The sequence below is a fragment of the Streptopelia decaocto genome (assembly GCF_964273445.1).
Source record: "Streptopelia decaocto genome assembly, chromosome: 1".
NCBI classification, from domain to species: domain Eukaryota; kingdom Metazoa; phylum Chordata; class Aves; order Columbiformes; family Columbidae; genus Streptopelia; species Streptopelia decaocto.
Window position 1 is genome coordinate 83021004 of NC_138663.1, and position 14965 is coordinate 83035968.

General features: G+C 40.8%; 1 protein-coding gene across 5 annotated transcripts in view; it reads left to right on the forward strand.

Annotated features, from left to right (window-relative positions):
* The window catches only part of TSPAN9 (tetraspanin 9), a 157378-nt gene that overhangs the window by 135748 nt on the left and 6665 nt on the right, over positions 1-14965 (forward strand). For all 5 annotated transcript variants that reach the window (XM_082043728.1, XM_082043729.1, XM_082043730.1 and 2 more), the window contains 2 exons: positions 12976-13167; positions 14803-14877. In XM_082043728.1, the coding sequence (XP_081899854.1) occupies positions 12976-13167; positions 14803-14877 (267 nt within the window). The remainder of the gene's footprint in view (positions 1-12975; positions 13168-14802; positions 14878-14965) is intronic.

Sequence of the window (14965 nt, forward strand, 5' to 3'; positions counted from 1 at the left end):
CTTTGCAAAATTGTCTCTTCCTTCCAAAGCCTTCAGTGTTGGTTTTGAATCAAATGTTTTTGGAAAGAGGTTTTAATAACAAGACAAAAATATTTTTATTAGCCAGATCGTGGTTGCTAACATGTACAAATTTTGTAATTTGTTATGCTTGCATATGATTGCAGTAAAAAAATCTTATAATTATTCCAAAAACTGGAAGAACAAAATTCAGTTCTCTTTCTGTTCTGCAGGTCTAATAGGATTGAGCAGCAACATGTATTTGCTTTTGCTATCAAACTAAGCTCTGAATGTTTCTATGGCATAGGTAAATTCAGAAGATCTTTCTGTCTGGCTAGTTTTCAGATCGGATTCTCATTTCAAGTGAAATTAACTTTATGGAAATAATTAGGAAAATAAAAAAAAAAAAAGGGGGGGGGGGCATTTTAAAAGCAGATCTCCATTTTTGAATTAATAATATTACATAGGAAAAAACCTAAACTTACATCTTCTAACAAGAAGTTTCAAAAACTGATGCATTAAAAGACAGCATTGCAATTTGCTGCCTGTTTTCAGTTTGAAGTTTGCGTAGATAGGTTTATTTGCAAGAATTAAAGAAAGACTGAATTTAATCCCCAGACTTTGCATTTCAGAAAGATATCTTTACAATTCTGTGTGTTTAGGAAATAAGGCTTAATGCTCAGAACTACTTTGTTAGGCTGATGGATTTTAATTCATTATGAATTACTTAAAGAATTGTTCTACTCCTGTCCCCTTGCTTACTAATGAGAAGATAATTTAAAATGGAGATTATGTATAATGCTTAGTTACTGTATTTTAAACGTACAGTTGTTGACAAGACTGTTATCAAGGACAGCATAAATGCACATTTTAATATATGCATAAGGTTAGTGTTTCTGTAGGAACCACAAGTCCTTTGTGGGCTTTCTGAATTACATAGCCTTCATGAATTATATAGCCTTTATAACTATATGTTAAATACCCACCCAATCAGGTCTCTTCTGTGGAGTGACTACACAATTCCTTCTTCCGTATTAGTTATTCGCTGGATCTAATAAATGTTATCTGTCATATTTTAATCTCTGTTTATTCTTTGTGTTTTTTTCCATCCAGCAGATGAATGACTAGGGTCCTGCCAATCCTTCTGATTTCAGGAGTCTCTGTAGTTTATCTCTAATTTTTTTTTTTTTTTTTCTTTAAACTAAGGACCTAATACTGTGTCCAGGTTCTGCCCCTATTATCTTCTCTGCCATCTGATTTTTAACTATCACTTAACTTATGTTGTACACACCTTAATTCTTAAGACATCTGCAAGGGCGAAAAATCACAGACTCCACGCAATACAATGTGAATTTAAGCCAACCCATTTATTGCTTGTTACAACTCTCCTTAAGTATCTTTTTGACTTGTCCATGCACTATCCACCTGTCTGAAGGTTGCATGTAATTGGTCAATAGCTACTGTTCACTTGCTGCAAACTAACAAGTGATTGGATTTTATGTATCTGCACGAGCCCTAGTATTAAGCAAAATGTATCTATTTTATTGCTGACTCTTCTTCGCTAAACACTCTTTCTTTTGTTTTTGCTCAAGGCTGCACAAAGTCACGTAAGGCACGTAGGCTGCTCAACTCTTGCTCTCTTGCTGGACACACAGGCCTCGGAGCCCTGTTCATTTCAGTTCCATATTATGTCTGTTAACTTCAAGAAAATCTGTCAAATCTCCCACAGACATCGTCTCTGAATCCCCTTCAAAGGTTCAGTCTTCTTTACCTACTGCACTTTGGGTTTTGTGTGTTATATACAAAAAGATGATGATGCTGACATTGGCACAGCTAAATTTGGCCTTTCATTCACAGCTGCAGGCAGGGACAGTTTTGTTGGTTTTGCCTTTGTTACCTTTGTGCATGCCACTCAAAATAGCTGTGAAGTTTTGGAACAAGAATTACTGCAGTCCAAAGTAATGTCTCATTTGCTTTGACACTTTGCTTTTTATATCTTTTCACAAATCATCCTGCAGAAACTCTGTGTTTGGGAATATAATTTTGCAGATGTATGTTTTCTTTAAGTTTATGCTTTGTTTCCAGTCTCTCCAAGTCCCTTTTCTATTGCTACTATTTTCCACACTTATGTTTTAACTACTGACAATTTATCACATAGGAATTTCATGAACAAGATGTTTGGCACCTAATAATTAATGACAATCATTAGCAAATCAGGGCTGTGCTTCTGTTGAACGCAACCTGTGAATAATGGAGGGGACTTATTTTTTACCTGTTCAGGCGGACATGGGATACTGGGGAAAAAAAAAAAAAGAGAGTGTGTGTGTGCATAGCAGAGAATACTGCTGGAGTATAGTTATTAAGATCTGAGAGCGTATCTGCTTAATAGACTCATGGAATAGGTGTGGTAGGAAGGGACCTGTTTAGATCATCTAGTCTCCCCACCCTTGCTCAAGCAGGGTCAGCTAGAACAGGTTACAATGGACTGTCTAGTCAGGTTTTGAAATCTCCACAGCACTACTACAGTGTTTGAGCACGCTCAGAGGTTTTTGGTTTTGTTTTAAAAAGGTGGTTTTTTCTTGCATCGTATGTTGTGTTTGAATTTCTACCCATTGCCTCTTATCACTCGGCACTCCTGAGAAGAGTCAGGCTCCTTCTTCTTCATTGCCTTTCATCAGGTACTTATATAGATCAATAAAATCCCCCCGAGCCTTTTCTCCTTGAGGATAAATCATTCTAGCTCTCTCAGCCTCTTTTCCATTCTCTTACTTGTATTTGTCTATGTCTTGTACTGGGGACCCCAAAATTGGAAAGAGCGCTCCAGTTGTGGCCTCACCAGTGCTGAGTAGGAGGAAAGGATGACATCCCTCAAAGCTGCTGGAAACACTTTTCCTAATGCTGTTAACCTTCTTTGCTATGAGGTTGTATTGCTGGCTTGTGGTCAACTTGTTTTCCACCAGGACTTCAGGCTTTCCACTGCAGAGTTGCTTTCCAGCCCATCAGCCTCCAGCATGTCCTGGTGCATAAGTTTATTCCTCCCCAGGTGCAGAATTTCACATTTCGCTTTGTTGAATTTCATGAGATTCCTCTCTGCCCAATTCTTCACCCAGTCCAGGTTGCTATGAATGGCAGCTCTGCCATCTGGTGCATTAGCCACTCTAGTTTATATGCCAACTTGTTGAGGGTACACTCTGTCCCATTGGCCTGGTCATTAATGAGGAGGTTAAGCGGAACTGTCGCCAGTATCAGCCTCTGGGGTACATCACTAATGACTAATCTAATCTCCAGCTGGATTTTGTGCCACTGGTCACAACCCTCTGGGCTTGGCTGTTCAGGCAGTTTTCAGTTCACCTCACTGTCTGCTTATCTAACCCATACTTTGCCAGCTTGTCAATGAGGATATTATGTGAGAGAGTGTCAAAAGCCTTGCTAAAGTTAAGTTAAACACCACCAGCAGCTCTCCACTCACCCACCAAGCTAGTCACCTCATTGTAGAAGGCTATAATGTTCCTTGGCCATGATTTCCCCTTTGTAAATCCATGGGAACTACTTCCAGTGACTATCTTGTCCTTCCTGACCTTCATTTCAAACTATTCATCAATTACCTGGTTGAAGGGACAGAGTGTACCCTCAAGAAAACTGTGGGGAGTGGCTGACAGGCCACCAGAAGGCTGTGCTGCCATTCAGTGGAACCAGGACAGGCTAGTGTGCGGGGCAAAGAGGAACCTATTGAGGTTCAAAAAAGGCTACTGTAGGGTCCCGCACATAGGGAGGAATAACCCCATGCACTAGTACAGGTTGGGGGCTGATGCAGAATCAGAGAATCACAGAATCATTTTGGTTGGACGAGACCCTCAAGATCATTGAGTCCAACCATTAACCTAACTCTAGCACTAAGTTATGTCCCTAAGAACCCCATTTATATGTCATTTAGACACCTCGAAGGGATGGTGATTCCACCACTTCCCTGGGTAGCCTGTTGCAATGAAAGAGAACCACTTCCATGAAGAAATTTTTCCTAATATCCAATCTAAACTTCCCCTGGCACAACTTGAGGCCATTTTCTCTTGTCTTATGTCTTGCTACTTGGGAAAAGAAACAAACACCCTCCATGCCACAACCTCCTTTCAGGTAGTTGTAGACAGCAATGTGGTCTCCCCTCAGCCTCCTTTTCTCCAGGCTAAACAGCCCCAGTTCCCTCAGCCATTCCTCATAAGACTCATGCTCCAGGCCCCTCACCAGCTTCATTGCTCTCCTCTGCACTCTCTCTAGTACCTCAATGTCTTTCTTATGATGAGGGGCCCAAAACTGAACACAGTATTTGAGGTGGAGCCTCACCAGTGCCGAGTACAGTGGGATGATCACTTTGCTAGTCCTGCTGGCCACACTATTCCTGATACAAGCCAGGATGCTGTTGGCCTTTTTGGCCACCTGAGCACACTGCTGGCTCATATTCAGCCAGCTTTTGACCAACACCCCTAGATCCTTTCCCACCTGGCAGTTTTCCAGCCACTCTTCCCCAAGTCTGTAGCTCTGCCTGGGGTTGTTATGACCCAAGTGCAGGACCCAGCACTTGCTCTTGTTAAACCTCGTACAGTTGACCTCAGCCCAGCGATCCAGCTGGTCCAGATCCCTCTGTATGGCTTTCCTACCCTGAAGCAGATCAACACTCCAACCCAACTTGATGTCATCTGCAAACTTACAGATCATTGATAAAGAGATTAAACAGAACTGGCCCCAATACTGAGCCCTGGAAAACACCACTCATGACTGACCCCTCACCCCCAAGAAAAGCAATACTTTGTGCAGCTTCTGATAAAGTCTATTTCTGAAACTGCCCTGTATACCTTGAAGGGAAACATTCCATTAATACTCCCCCAAATACCTGTGCTGAAAAAAAACCACAAATTCATTACAAATCAGAGTATTAAAAGTTTACCCTTCAGAAGAAAGAAGGTGCTGGCAAAGCAAACCACTTCTTCTAAGTTTTGTTCTTCTGCTTATATGAGGCTTTTGGTAAAGCAGAGATGGAATATGTGGGGAAAATATATCTGGTGCCTGCAAATCAACTGGAGCAGCTAAAGGTGCCACCATTGCTCCATGAAAAACACGAAGACCGATAAAGCCCACTATTTGGATGCTGAAATGAGGGACATTTTCCAGCAACAAGGCTTGACAGCCTACAAGAAAGTTAAGGTGCATACAGCACCTTTTCACAAATACCTGGCACATGGGAAGCAGAGCTGGGGGATGACTCCAGGAAGAGGATAATTGCTTTCCTTGACAGATGAATTAAGGGGCACCAGCATTTGCATAGATTCCAGTTCTGTACCTTCTGTTACACATAGGCTGTCATTACAACTGTTACAGCACTAGACTAAAAGGAAACATCAAAATAATTGCTGTTTCTTGCGTCAATATCTGGTTCACAGAACGTTGTAGAGGGGTTTAAATCTTTGCCATATTGTTATGACAGTAGCACTAAGCAGGTATTATTAAGTGTATTCACCCACTTCCATACTCCATTCTCATTTTCTAGCCTATGGCTAAAGAACTTCTCAGATTTTTGTGTCCTTGCTATATTTTGCATCATATTTAGAAGATTATCTCACTTTGCAAGAGTCTTTCTCTGAGATTTTCAGCTGTTAAGCCCCAGTTTTTATTAATCCTGTGGATTATCAAGACAAAGCAGGAAAATTTATCTGGGCTTACCTGAAAATCTCCTTTAAGCACCAGCCCTTTCCTGAAATGGATGAACCACCCAAATCCAGAAGTGGCAAATGGCATCCAAAACCTTAATTTACAGAAAGTATCTCTGCTTTGAAGCAGTAGAAACCATGGAGTTCCCATCCCTGCCTCCATCCAGAACAATCATTCTGATCTGTAACTCAGGGCAGAATACTGCAAAAGCAAAAGATGAACACCCCTCTCTGATGGTAAATGAATGGAATACCTCTACTGCCGAGCTTTGAGTCCCCTTTCCCTTTTATGTCGCCCCCTGCTTTCCTTAATATTGCGTTCTCAACAGAGCAGTTAATGTATTGTGATAGTTTGAAAAATGCTGTTATTTGTGGTGATGATCTCTGTGAACAATCAAGTTAGTATCTTCCAAAACTTAATGTGCATTGAAACAAGAACAGGGACTGCTGTGTCTGTGAAGACAGGATGGTGGTTTTTTGAACAGTATCTCCTAATGTTTTGAATCTCCACACCACACTACTTCCAAGTGAAGCACCAGATCCAAAATGCACAGGTGTGAGCTCTTCCTGCTGATCTGAAGAGTCTTTGAATTAGGTTTCCAGCTGCTAAAGATTGTGTCCATTTTTGTTTCTCATACAAGTTTTCCTTAAAAATTCCTGCATAGTCAGAAAGAACAGCCTACTGCTTCTTGCTTCCATAGGAAACCTGTGAGGTCATTAAGATACCATAAAAGATGGAGAGGGGGGAAAAAAAAGACCAAATCACAAGGACAGAGTGAGAAGATTGTGCTGCTTCACAAGGGCCACTCACCTCATCTGCACATTGTCTGATGTCAGGGTCAGTTGAAGAAATGGTGGAAGGTCTCTCTGTCTTGAAAAGAAGAGCTAGGATAGGTAACCTTTGTTTTGTAGGACTTACCAAACAGAGGGAAAATATTACTGGCAGCTCTTCTGAAGTGTTGCTGACCCCAACAGAAGGGAAGGTTTTAAAAGTCAAATGGACACTGAAAAACCTTTCTGTTCCAGGCTTTGGTGATACATTCTGCTTTTCCACATGGCTTCTTCGTGCTGGTCCTTTTGGTGCAGGTCGTATCATTATTGGCTTATTATTTCAATAGAGGCCTGTAAAAGCCTAATTCAGAGTGTCTTTTGGTCACTGCAGTTGTCCTGAAATTAGTTCCCAGTATTGACCCTTATTTTTGCAGTCATGCTCTTAGTAATTCCTTGTAACAAACCTCCTGTGCTTTTTGCCATTTTTATGGGGGACCATATTTAAGCTGTTCCATGTATTTTTCATTGTATCATCTTTGCTTCAAGCAAGATGGCATGTTTTAATACAGCACAGAGGAAGGTAGGAAGCTTTGTGTTCTCTGTAACTGGGCCACAGATGGCCCAGGGCATATTATTCAAATTGGAGGTACAAACTGATACATTTACTTCTTCTTTTTGTCCCTAGTGGTTGTCTCTTGGTGTTTGGTTTCTGTTTGTCTGTTCTATTCCAAGTCTGTTAAGAGCTCCCCTGGTGTTTAACCATCAGTAGTAAGTATCACGCCAAGAAGAAATCTTCCTGCCACTCTTTTTCTCTCACATGCCTAGTTGTGCAGCTTTTCCATCATAAATTGTGTGCATGAGATGGAATGATGGCAAAAAAAAACCCAAGAGTATGGCCCTCATACCTTTTCCTCTTGGTAGTATCTTCCTTATCAGCTTCCTGTTGCCCAGTGCTGTTCAATGGGTTACTTCAAGAGTAAGCCTATCAATATTATTCTATTAATAAACCTTATTAGAATGGCATATCCTACCTCTTCTTTAGCCCAACTTGTTTGATGCTTGCTAGTTTTGCTGGATTCTGCATGCATTATCTCACACTGAGAAGAATGGTATTGTACTCAGAGAAGTATGAAATGTCATTATTTTTTTTAATATACTACTATTTTTTATATACTTTTTATATTGCTAACAGGTGTTGTTAGTAATAAATAAAATTATCTAGCCCTTACTGACTATTGTGGCACAGTACTTGATTCTTGTAATTGCTTATGGCATAATTAATCAATTTACTTCTCAGTTATGTGAAGCAAAACATACTACATAGGGCTTGCTAATATCCCCCTTGTTTCCATTGCTGGAAAATATTAAAGAGACAGACTGTTTGGTTTTCATACTGACCTCTAGAATTGTGAGTATTTCATTCACTTCCTGTCTAATAATTCATCCCAGGCCAGATAATCCTATGCACAATCTCCTTCAGTACAGTATGTCAGTCTTGGCATATCTCTGACCATCTGTGTTATCCTTCCCTAAGTCTTGTAAACTCTTACTATATCTTCTTTAGGTTAAGGCAACTAAATCTGGGTATGATGCTCTATTGTCAAAATTTGTATTGTTATATTAGTTCACACAATGCTCAAAAATCTGAATGAAATGAGACAGCCCCTTTCCCACTCCGATGATAGCACTTGTTATGGAAAGACTTGCATTTGGGTTTGTCTCTCTCTGAGCTTATCTGGAGTTCTGATTTCTTTGGAATATTTGAGACTTTTACTGTCTCCTAGAATGCTGTTTTCTGAACACAGTGATGATAACAGATAGATGTTGAGATAATGAAGAGAATCCAGGCTTTGATAGTGAAATAGCAAAGTGAGAGAGAAACTGTGGGAAAAGTTGGTGTTCCTTTTGTTAGCTTTCAAGCTCAAAATATGTATGTCATAGCTTGACTAAATTACCCTATAAGTAAGAGTCTGTGTATCCATGTGTGTGACTGCCTTTATGATAGTGTTCTGCAGTTACCTTCATGAATAAACACCAGAGGAAGGAGAGATTTGATAGTTGCCTGGAGGATGATAATTTCTAATCATGAGAGGGAAATAAACCAACATTTTTTGAGAAGAAAGATCCAGTGAAGTTCATTATGCTGTCAAACCATTTTCCACTCTAATGCAATTAAATACCAAGCAGCATATATTATTTAATTATGTACTGAAAAAGGAATTAATAAAGTGACTCGATATGTTTTTGGTGCTTTCACCTGCCAGCGTTCAGTTGTACCAGATGGAAAGACATAGATCCTATGAGAATAAATAGCTGTCTTCATGTTGTACAGAAAATGAGACTGGTAGAGAAAAAAGTATCAGGGAAAGCTATTTGATTGCTAGAATTCTAGGTAGCTTTGGTTGGTATGGTTGTATGCAATTAAGTTCCAAGTCAGTGGAATTATTTGGGATTTTTTAGGAAGCATGAGTGAGAAAAACATTTGGCTTGGGACCTAAGGTTTAAAGCATAAATTTTAGCATCAACAATACTGCTACCAGTAGAATGACAGAGATAAAAACAGAGAAGTAAGCACAAAAATTGAGGAGCTCTGGAAAGGAGAAAAATAAAATTTGACTTAAAACTGTTAGTGCTATTTGGTATGGGATGCCACCTTGTGGAAGTTTCTAGATTGTCATGTCCTTTATCAAATCTCTTGCAACTCATACAGTCTTAGAATTGTTTCAGTTGGAAGGGGCCTTCAGAGGTCATATAGTCCACCCCCCCTGCAATGAGCAGGGAAGTCTTTGTGACTATTTACTCTCTTCAGTCACTGTAGATAATTCTGTTTGCATAGATCAGCCTTAGTCTTTAATAGCCACTCCATCACCTGATTTTTTAATGAAATCTGCACTTCCGGTGTAATTTAGGGATGGAGAAATCTTACTCTGGGAGGTAAAAAGTCTGTGAAAAGGAGAACTTTCCTTAGCTTGCCCAATGGGCCTGGGAATGAGCCACGGTGAGAGTGTAATCAGTGCAGATACTGTGGTATAATTGTAGTACTATACTAATGCGTGTTGTCAGCTCTGAAGGGACCTATTAATCACATTGTGCACATTAGCATGTTAATGAAATCACTACAGCAATTGGAAAGGAGTTATTCTGTGATTTTCTTCAGTGGGACATTACAACTGCAGGAACAAAGAGCAAACATGGGCATGTCTGCTGTCTCGACTGACATACCACTTCATTTTGCATTGTAAAGGATTCCTCTACTAATGTATTCAGATGTCTGGCATTTGAGTTGTATCTCCATAGTGGTCTGCCTAGGGACAGCATAGGTGTGTTGCAAATCCACAAGACCTTTGTTGAAAATGTTTCACATCAAGTGCCGAATGTTTCTTCCATGTTAGAGGCATTGTGAAAAGGTGGAGGTGTGGTGGGTGACTGGTTTTCTGCCAAAAAGCAAAGAGTTTTGCTCCTGAGTTTACCAAAATACTAGTGTGGCTACCACAAGCAAGTGAAGAAGTCATCTGTCCTGTAGTGTATATAGAGGATCTCCTGAACTGAGACCCAGTTAGAGAGACAGAGGCCATCTGTCCATTCTGCTCTCCAGCTTGGATTTTTCTTCTGCTCTTGGTCCTTTTCCATCTTCATGTCCATCCCATGGACCACCAGTGGGCCTGTCACTTTCCAGATTTCCTACACTTGAAGGTAGCTCTCTTTCCCCTCATCTAAGCCATTGGCTGCTTCTAACTTTGTCTAAATAAACATAAGCATGAGCCTTCTGGATTAATTTCAGGGCCACCTTTCTACTCTAGACTCAGGCTCTGTCTAGGACTGTGTTGTTTTATTTCCAAATGTTAAAGAGATGCTGGTAAGGGCTTCTTTTTTCTACCTGTGTTGCTACTATCCTCATAACTGGAGTTGGATACTGAGGTGCCAGTCTTCGTGGGCTGATTTTTCCACTGGTCACATGTGCTTCTTTTGTCCTTTACTTGCCCTTCATCTGTAAGCCTTTTGCCCTGATCTTGCTTTCACCACCACCTTGTTTATCTGCAGTGGTTTGCTGCTTTTGGCCTGATGATTTCAGAATTGACTGCCCTCTTTCAAAACACTTGAGCTCAGGCTGTGATGAGTATGAAAGTCCAAGAAACACATTTGTGAATAATCTTTAAGGTCTGAATTGAGGCTCCGAGGAGGAGTTACAATGAACAATTCAAGTCTTTGGCAGGGGTAGTAGAAACTTCTTTGGAAGCATTTACGGCCTCATCCATGGAGAGTTACGAAGTCACTGATTGAAGTGCCATCAGCTATTGGCAATGTACAGCCCTGGCAGCTTAGAAATGCCATTTAAAATCTTAAATGAATGTTGTGTGGTGAGAGCTGCATCTAACCTCCTGAACCATCAAGCTCTCAGACTGAGCAACTGCCTGTGATTCTCATCGAATGGTTGAAGCAGCTGAGCCACAGAGTGGATTCCTGGAGGCACCAAAACTGCAGCAATTCAAGGACAGAATAGATGCAATTTAAAGTAGGAGCAACAGAGTGACTGATTCCATGAACTGCAGAGTTTAAACTTGTGGTTATGTCCACTAGGTCCTGCAGCAGGATGTGATCAGGATACTTCTTTTTTGCTTCCCCCCATCCCAGTTCTCTGTTACTCCAAGTTCACATTCACCTTGCTGAAATACAGTGAAAGGCAATGAGAAATCACGTGAAGACTATTAATTGGAGAGGACGGATTTGGGGGAAGAGGTGAAGGTCCTCTCACCCTTTCCTGCCACATGCCTGTGTGTATGTTTTGGATCAGTCTTTTCAGTAAGATAGTAGCTGTTTGACTTTTTGCTGCTAAACACATTCATGTTGTAGCTGCATCCAGCTCTGTTACAGGAAACAAATGCTGTGACATTTATGCACACCCAGTGATGCAGAGCTCCCCAAATCACACTGTGGAGTTATTTTGTGTTGAGTTTTGGAAGCAGAGGTACTTCCCAGCCTCCTTTCAAGAACGCCTACAATTTCCTCTGTGTTAGCCAATGCATGTGCTTGTGAGCTTTAGACAGTTGTGGGATTTTTTTCCCAGATTGTTAAGCTAGTGCTTAGGTGCAAGGGGGCCTGGAAATAACCACCAATGCAGTATAGTTAATCTCCATGTCTTATTCTCTTTCTGTGCCTACACAACCCTTTATTTTTATGCTTTGCATGATGTTAGCTCTTGTAGACTTAAGTACATTGGGAGGTGTTTTACCTCTCATGGGAAAACCTGTGAGCATCTTACATTAGGCCTACTCCTGGTCACAATTCTCCATGAAACTGGTAAATCTCCCTAGATGCAAAGCAGTTTCAAAAGCTTCAAGCAAACTAGGAAGGAGTCTCAGAGCAGACAGAAGGGTCACAGGGGAAGTAAAAGAAAATAACCATGTGTATGATTATGAAAACATAAGCCTGACTCATAGGTAAGGTGACATGAATGCAGGAAGATACTGTTCTAGTTTTTCTTTCATGTTCTGTGAAGCAGCAAAACCAAAAGGTGCCAGTTGTACCCCGGACTATCTGCCCGTCTGGTAAAATCACCTCAGACAGAAGTAGGGATATTTGCCCAGAAAGTTAGGTCTGTAGCTCTTCATCATCCAGGATTAGTGCTCATCACAAGGCAGGATTGAACCCCATTTTAGTGGCTGTGCTGTTATCTGATCTTGAGTTTCCAAATTGAGAAAAAGTTGTAAGTTTATGCAAGCACAATGGGGTAGGCTGGGTGTGGTGAACTTGCTTGATGGCAAGAACTTTTGTTTCTTTTGTTCGTCTCTGCTGCCAGGTGAGCACCAGCAGCTTTGGGATGTCACTGTGAGTAATGATTAAGTGCTGTTTTGCTTTTCCCATGCAATGGTCCAAGTAAATTGGAGCGAAGCACTCTGAGTTGGCGGTGTGTACTCTGATCTTCCTATAGATAATAAACCTAGAAATCTGATTTTTGTGATATTGAACACTGGCAAATAGCAGAAAAGCTATGAGAACTCAGCCCAACCTGGCTGCTGTCACTGGACATTTTATGACAAATATTTATTGAAATTATACTATTGATTGTAATTATCTCCAGGTCTTCCTTGCCTGCCCTAGGATGAGGAAATATGGGGCTGGATACTCTGAGACATTGTAGATGACTGCAGAAATAAGTGCAATGGAGCATTATTTCAAATAAGGTTTTTTGTCTTCGTACAGAAAAATTGCATTGGGTTGTGCTGTTGGAAGATCAATGGGTAGCCCTGGTTTCATGTGCTGAGTGTTTTTAAAGATAATTCTGCCATCCAGTGGCTTTTGAGTAAATTAACAAGTATAGCTGACATGACCACTTCTAGGTAAGGACATTTAGTTTCACTTTGTTTCAGCACCAAGCCACTGAGAGCATTACTGCAGAACAGTTACCTGATAATTTGCTTGAGAAATTCTTTCCTTTCAGAGTTGAGGGGAAGGACCTAGTACCATTTCTTTTAATGGTGAAACCTCTCTTTTGTTTTTATCTTTACAGTTATGTGGCTGTGGGCTGCTCGGTGTGGGCATCTGGCTGTCAGTGTCACAAGGAAACTTTGCCACGTTTTCTCCTAGCTTTCCATCACTTTCAGCTGCCAACCTAGTAATTGCCATTGGCACAGTCATCATGGTGACCGGCTTTCTGGGCTGCCTAGGTGCTATCAAGGAAAACAAGTGCCTCCTGTTGAGTGTAAGACATCAATACTTATTTTCACTAAGAACAGTGACTGTTGCTTTGTTATTTTTTTTATTTAAATGACCAATGCAATAAAGTCTTGTGGATCACTTAACATTGCCTTTGGCTTTTAATTTTCTGTGTGCCTGCAGTATGACATCCCACAGCTTTGGTCACAGAGATATCATTGGTGTATCAGCAAATGTATCCTTGTTACTGCTTTAATGTATTAGATAGCAAAGCAAATTATTATCAGTTATCTCTGAATGGTTAAACATGAACTGTAGGCTCAACCTGGATAGTCCTCTGGAAATGTCTGTTGGAAGGATTGACTGAAAAAATCTTAAGCACAGCTGCTTTTGGATGCCTCTTAAAGCGTCTTATGGCAATTTTCTACTTTGCCTTTACCTAAGGCCTTTGTCAGTGGTTGGTGGAAACCATTTGACCCAAAGTTAAGAAGTCAGGGTCTCTGCCAGGCCTTACCAAAAAAACAAACAAACAAAAAAAAATCTGATCCTTTGCAGCATTTGTCCGGCACTGAAGCACAGAGATTGGGAACCCCTCTCAGAAAACACAGTGTGGGTCACTCCTCCTGCATAAATCTAAGAGTCTTCACCATGCTTTTCCTCACCCCAAAGAGAGAGGTATTGTGGCAGGAGGTGAGAGAACTGTTTTCAAAACAGACAGCTTCTGATTTAGTCACAGCTTATGAATCACAGGTGCTGTGACAGTAAGGAACACCTGAGTTTTCCTTGTGTAAGTCTCCCTTACATGGTGTGGAGGAACATCTAGGCAGCATTCCTTAGACCATCTCAGCGAACTGAACTGGAGGACAGATGTGTACCTGTGTTTTGCTATCTGCTGCTTGGTTTTGTGTGTTGTACAGCTAGGAAAGCAAACAGAGAACAATGAGACCTGTGTCATTCATCCACACAGAGTCCAACAGCAGATGAATACCTTTTTTATAAGAGTGTTTATATTCTGACAAGGCTCTGCAGAAGTCTTTTTTTACTATAATGAGTTTCCAATTGGAGAACTTGCTGCGATGCATACTACATCTCCTCCAGTGGCTGCATGGGGGATGTCATAAAGGCAACTAGTGGGCATGAAAAGTAGTGAGAAACTACCGGAGCTTACACTTGGGTTGCCCCTGGAGAGAGAGATTTCAGCTACAGAGAGTTGGGAATAGAATTGCTGAGTAATGGAATTACTATTACAACAGTCAGATGTGGGCAACCAGTCGCCTGCTAGAAGATCACTCCTGAAGCATGTCACATTTATCTTTGCGGTAATGGATTTAGCATCTGTTCTGTAGTCTGCATGAAGGAGATTACCAGGGCTGCGTGCTGTGACAGCAGTCAAAAATGCAAGACAAAAGCATTGCTGAAACCTGTAAACTGGTAGTATGGTAAAACCTAAGATTTAGAGAATGCTAGACAGTCAGTTTCCTCATTGATGGTGAGACCTACAGGAGTTTTAGTACCACTATGATACTTCAATGTTCCTGAATAGTTTGAAATCAAACTTTCGTGGTTTTGGCAGTAGAGGAAAGGTTTAGAAAACAAGGCCTATAGTCTTCTGATTTTATAGCAGCCCCAGCTCTGCTCTCTAGTTGGCAAGTGTTCATATACTGTTTTTTCTTTGTTCTAGTTTTTCATCGTTTTGCTGATAATTCTCCTGGCAGAGCTGATACTACTAATTTTGTTCTTTGTTTATATGGACAAGGTAAGCAAATATGCCATACAGATTCATTAACTACACTAGCATGTAAACCAGGTTCAGTTTGGTTTTGTTTAATGGAGGTATGTGGGTT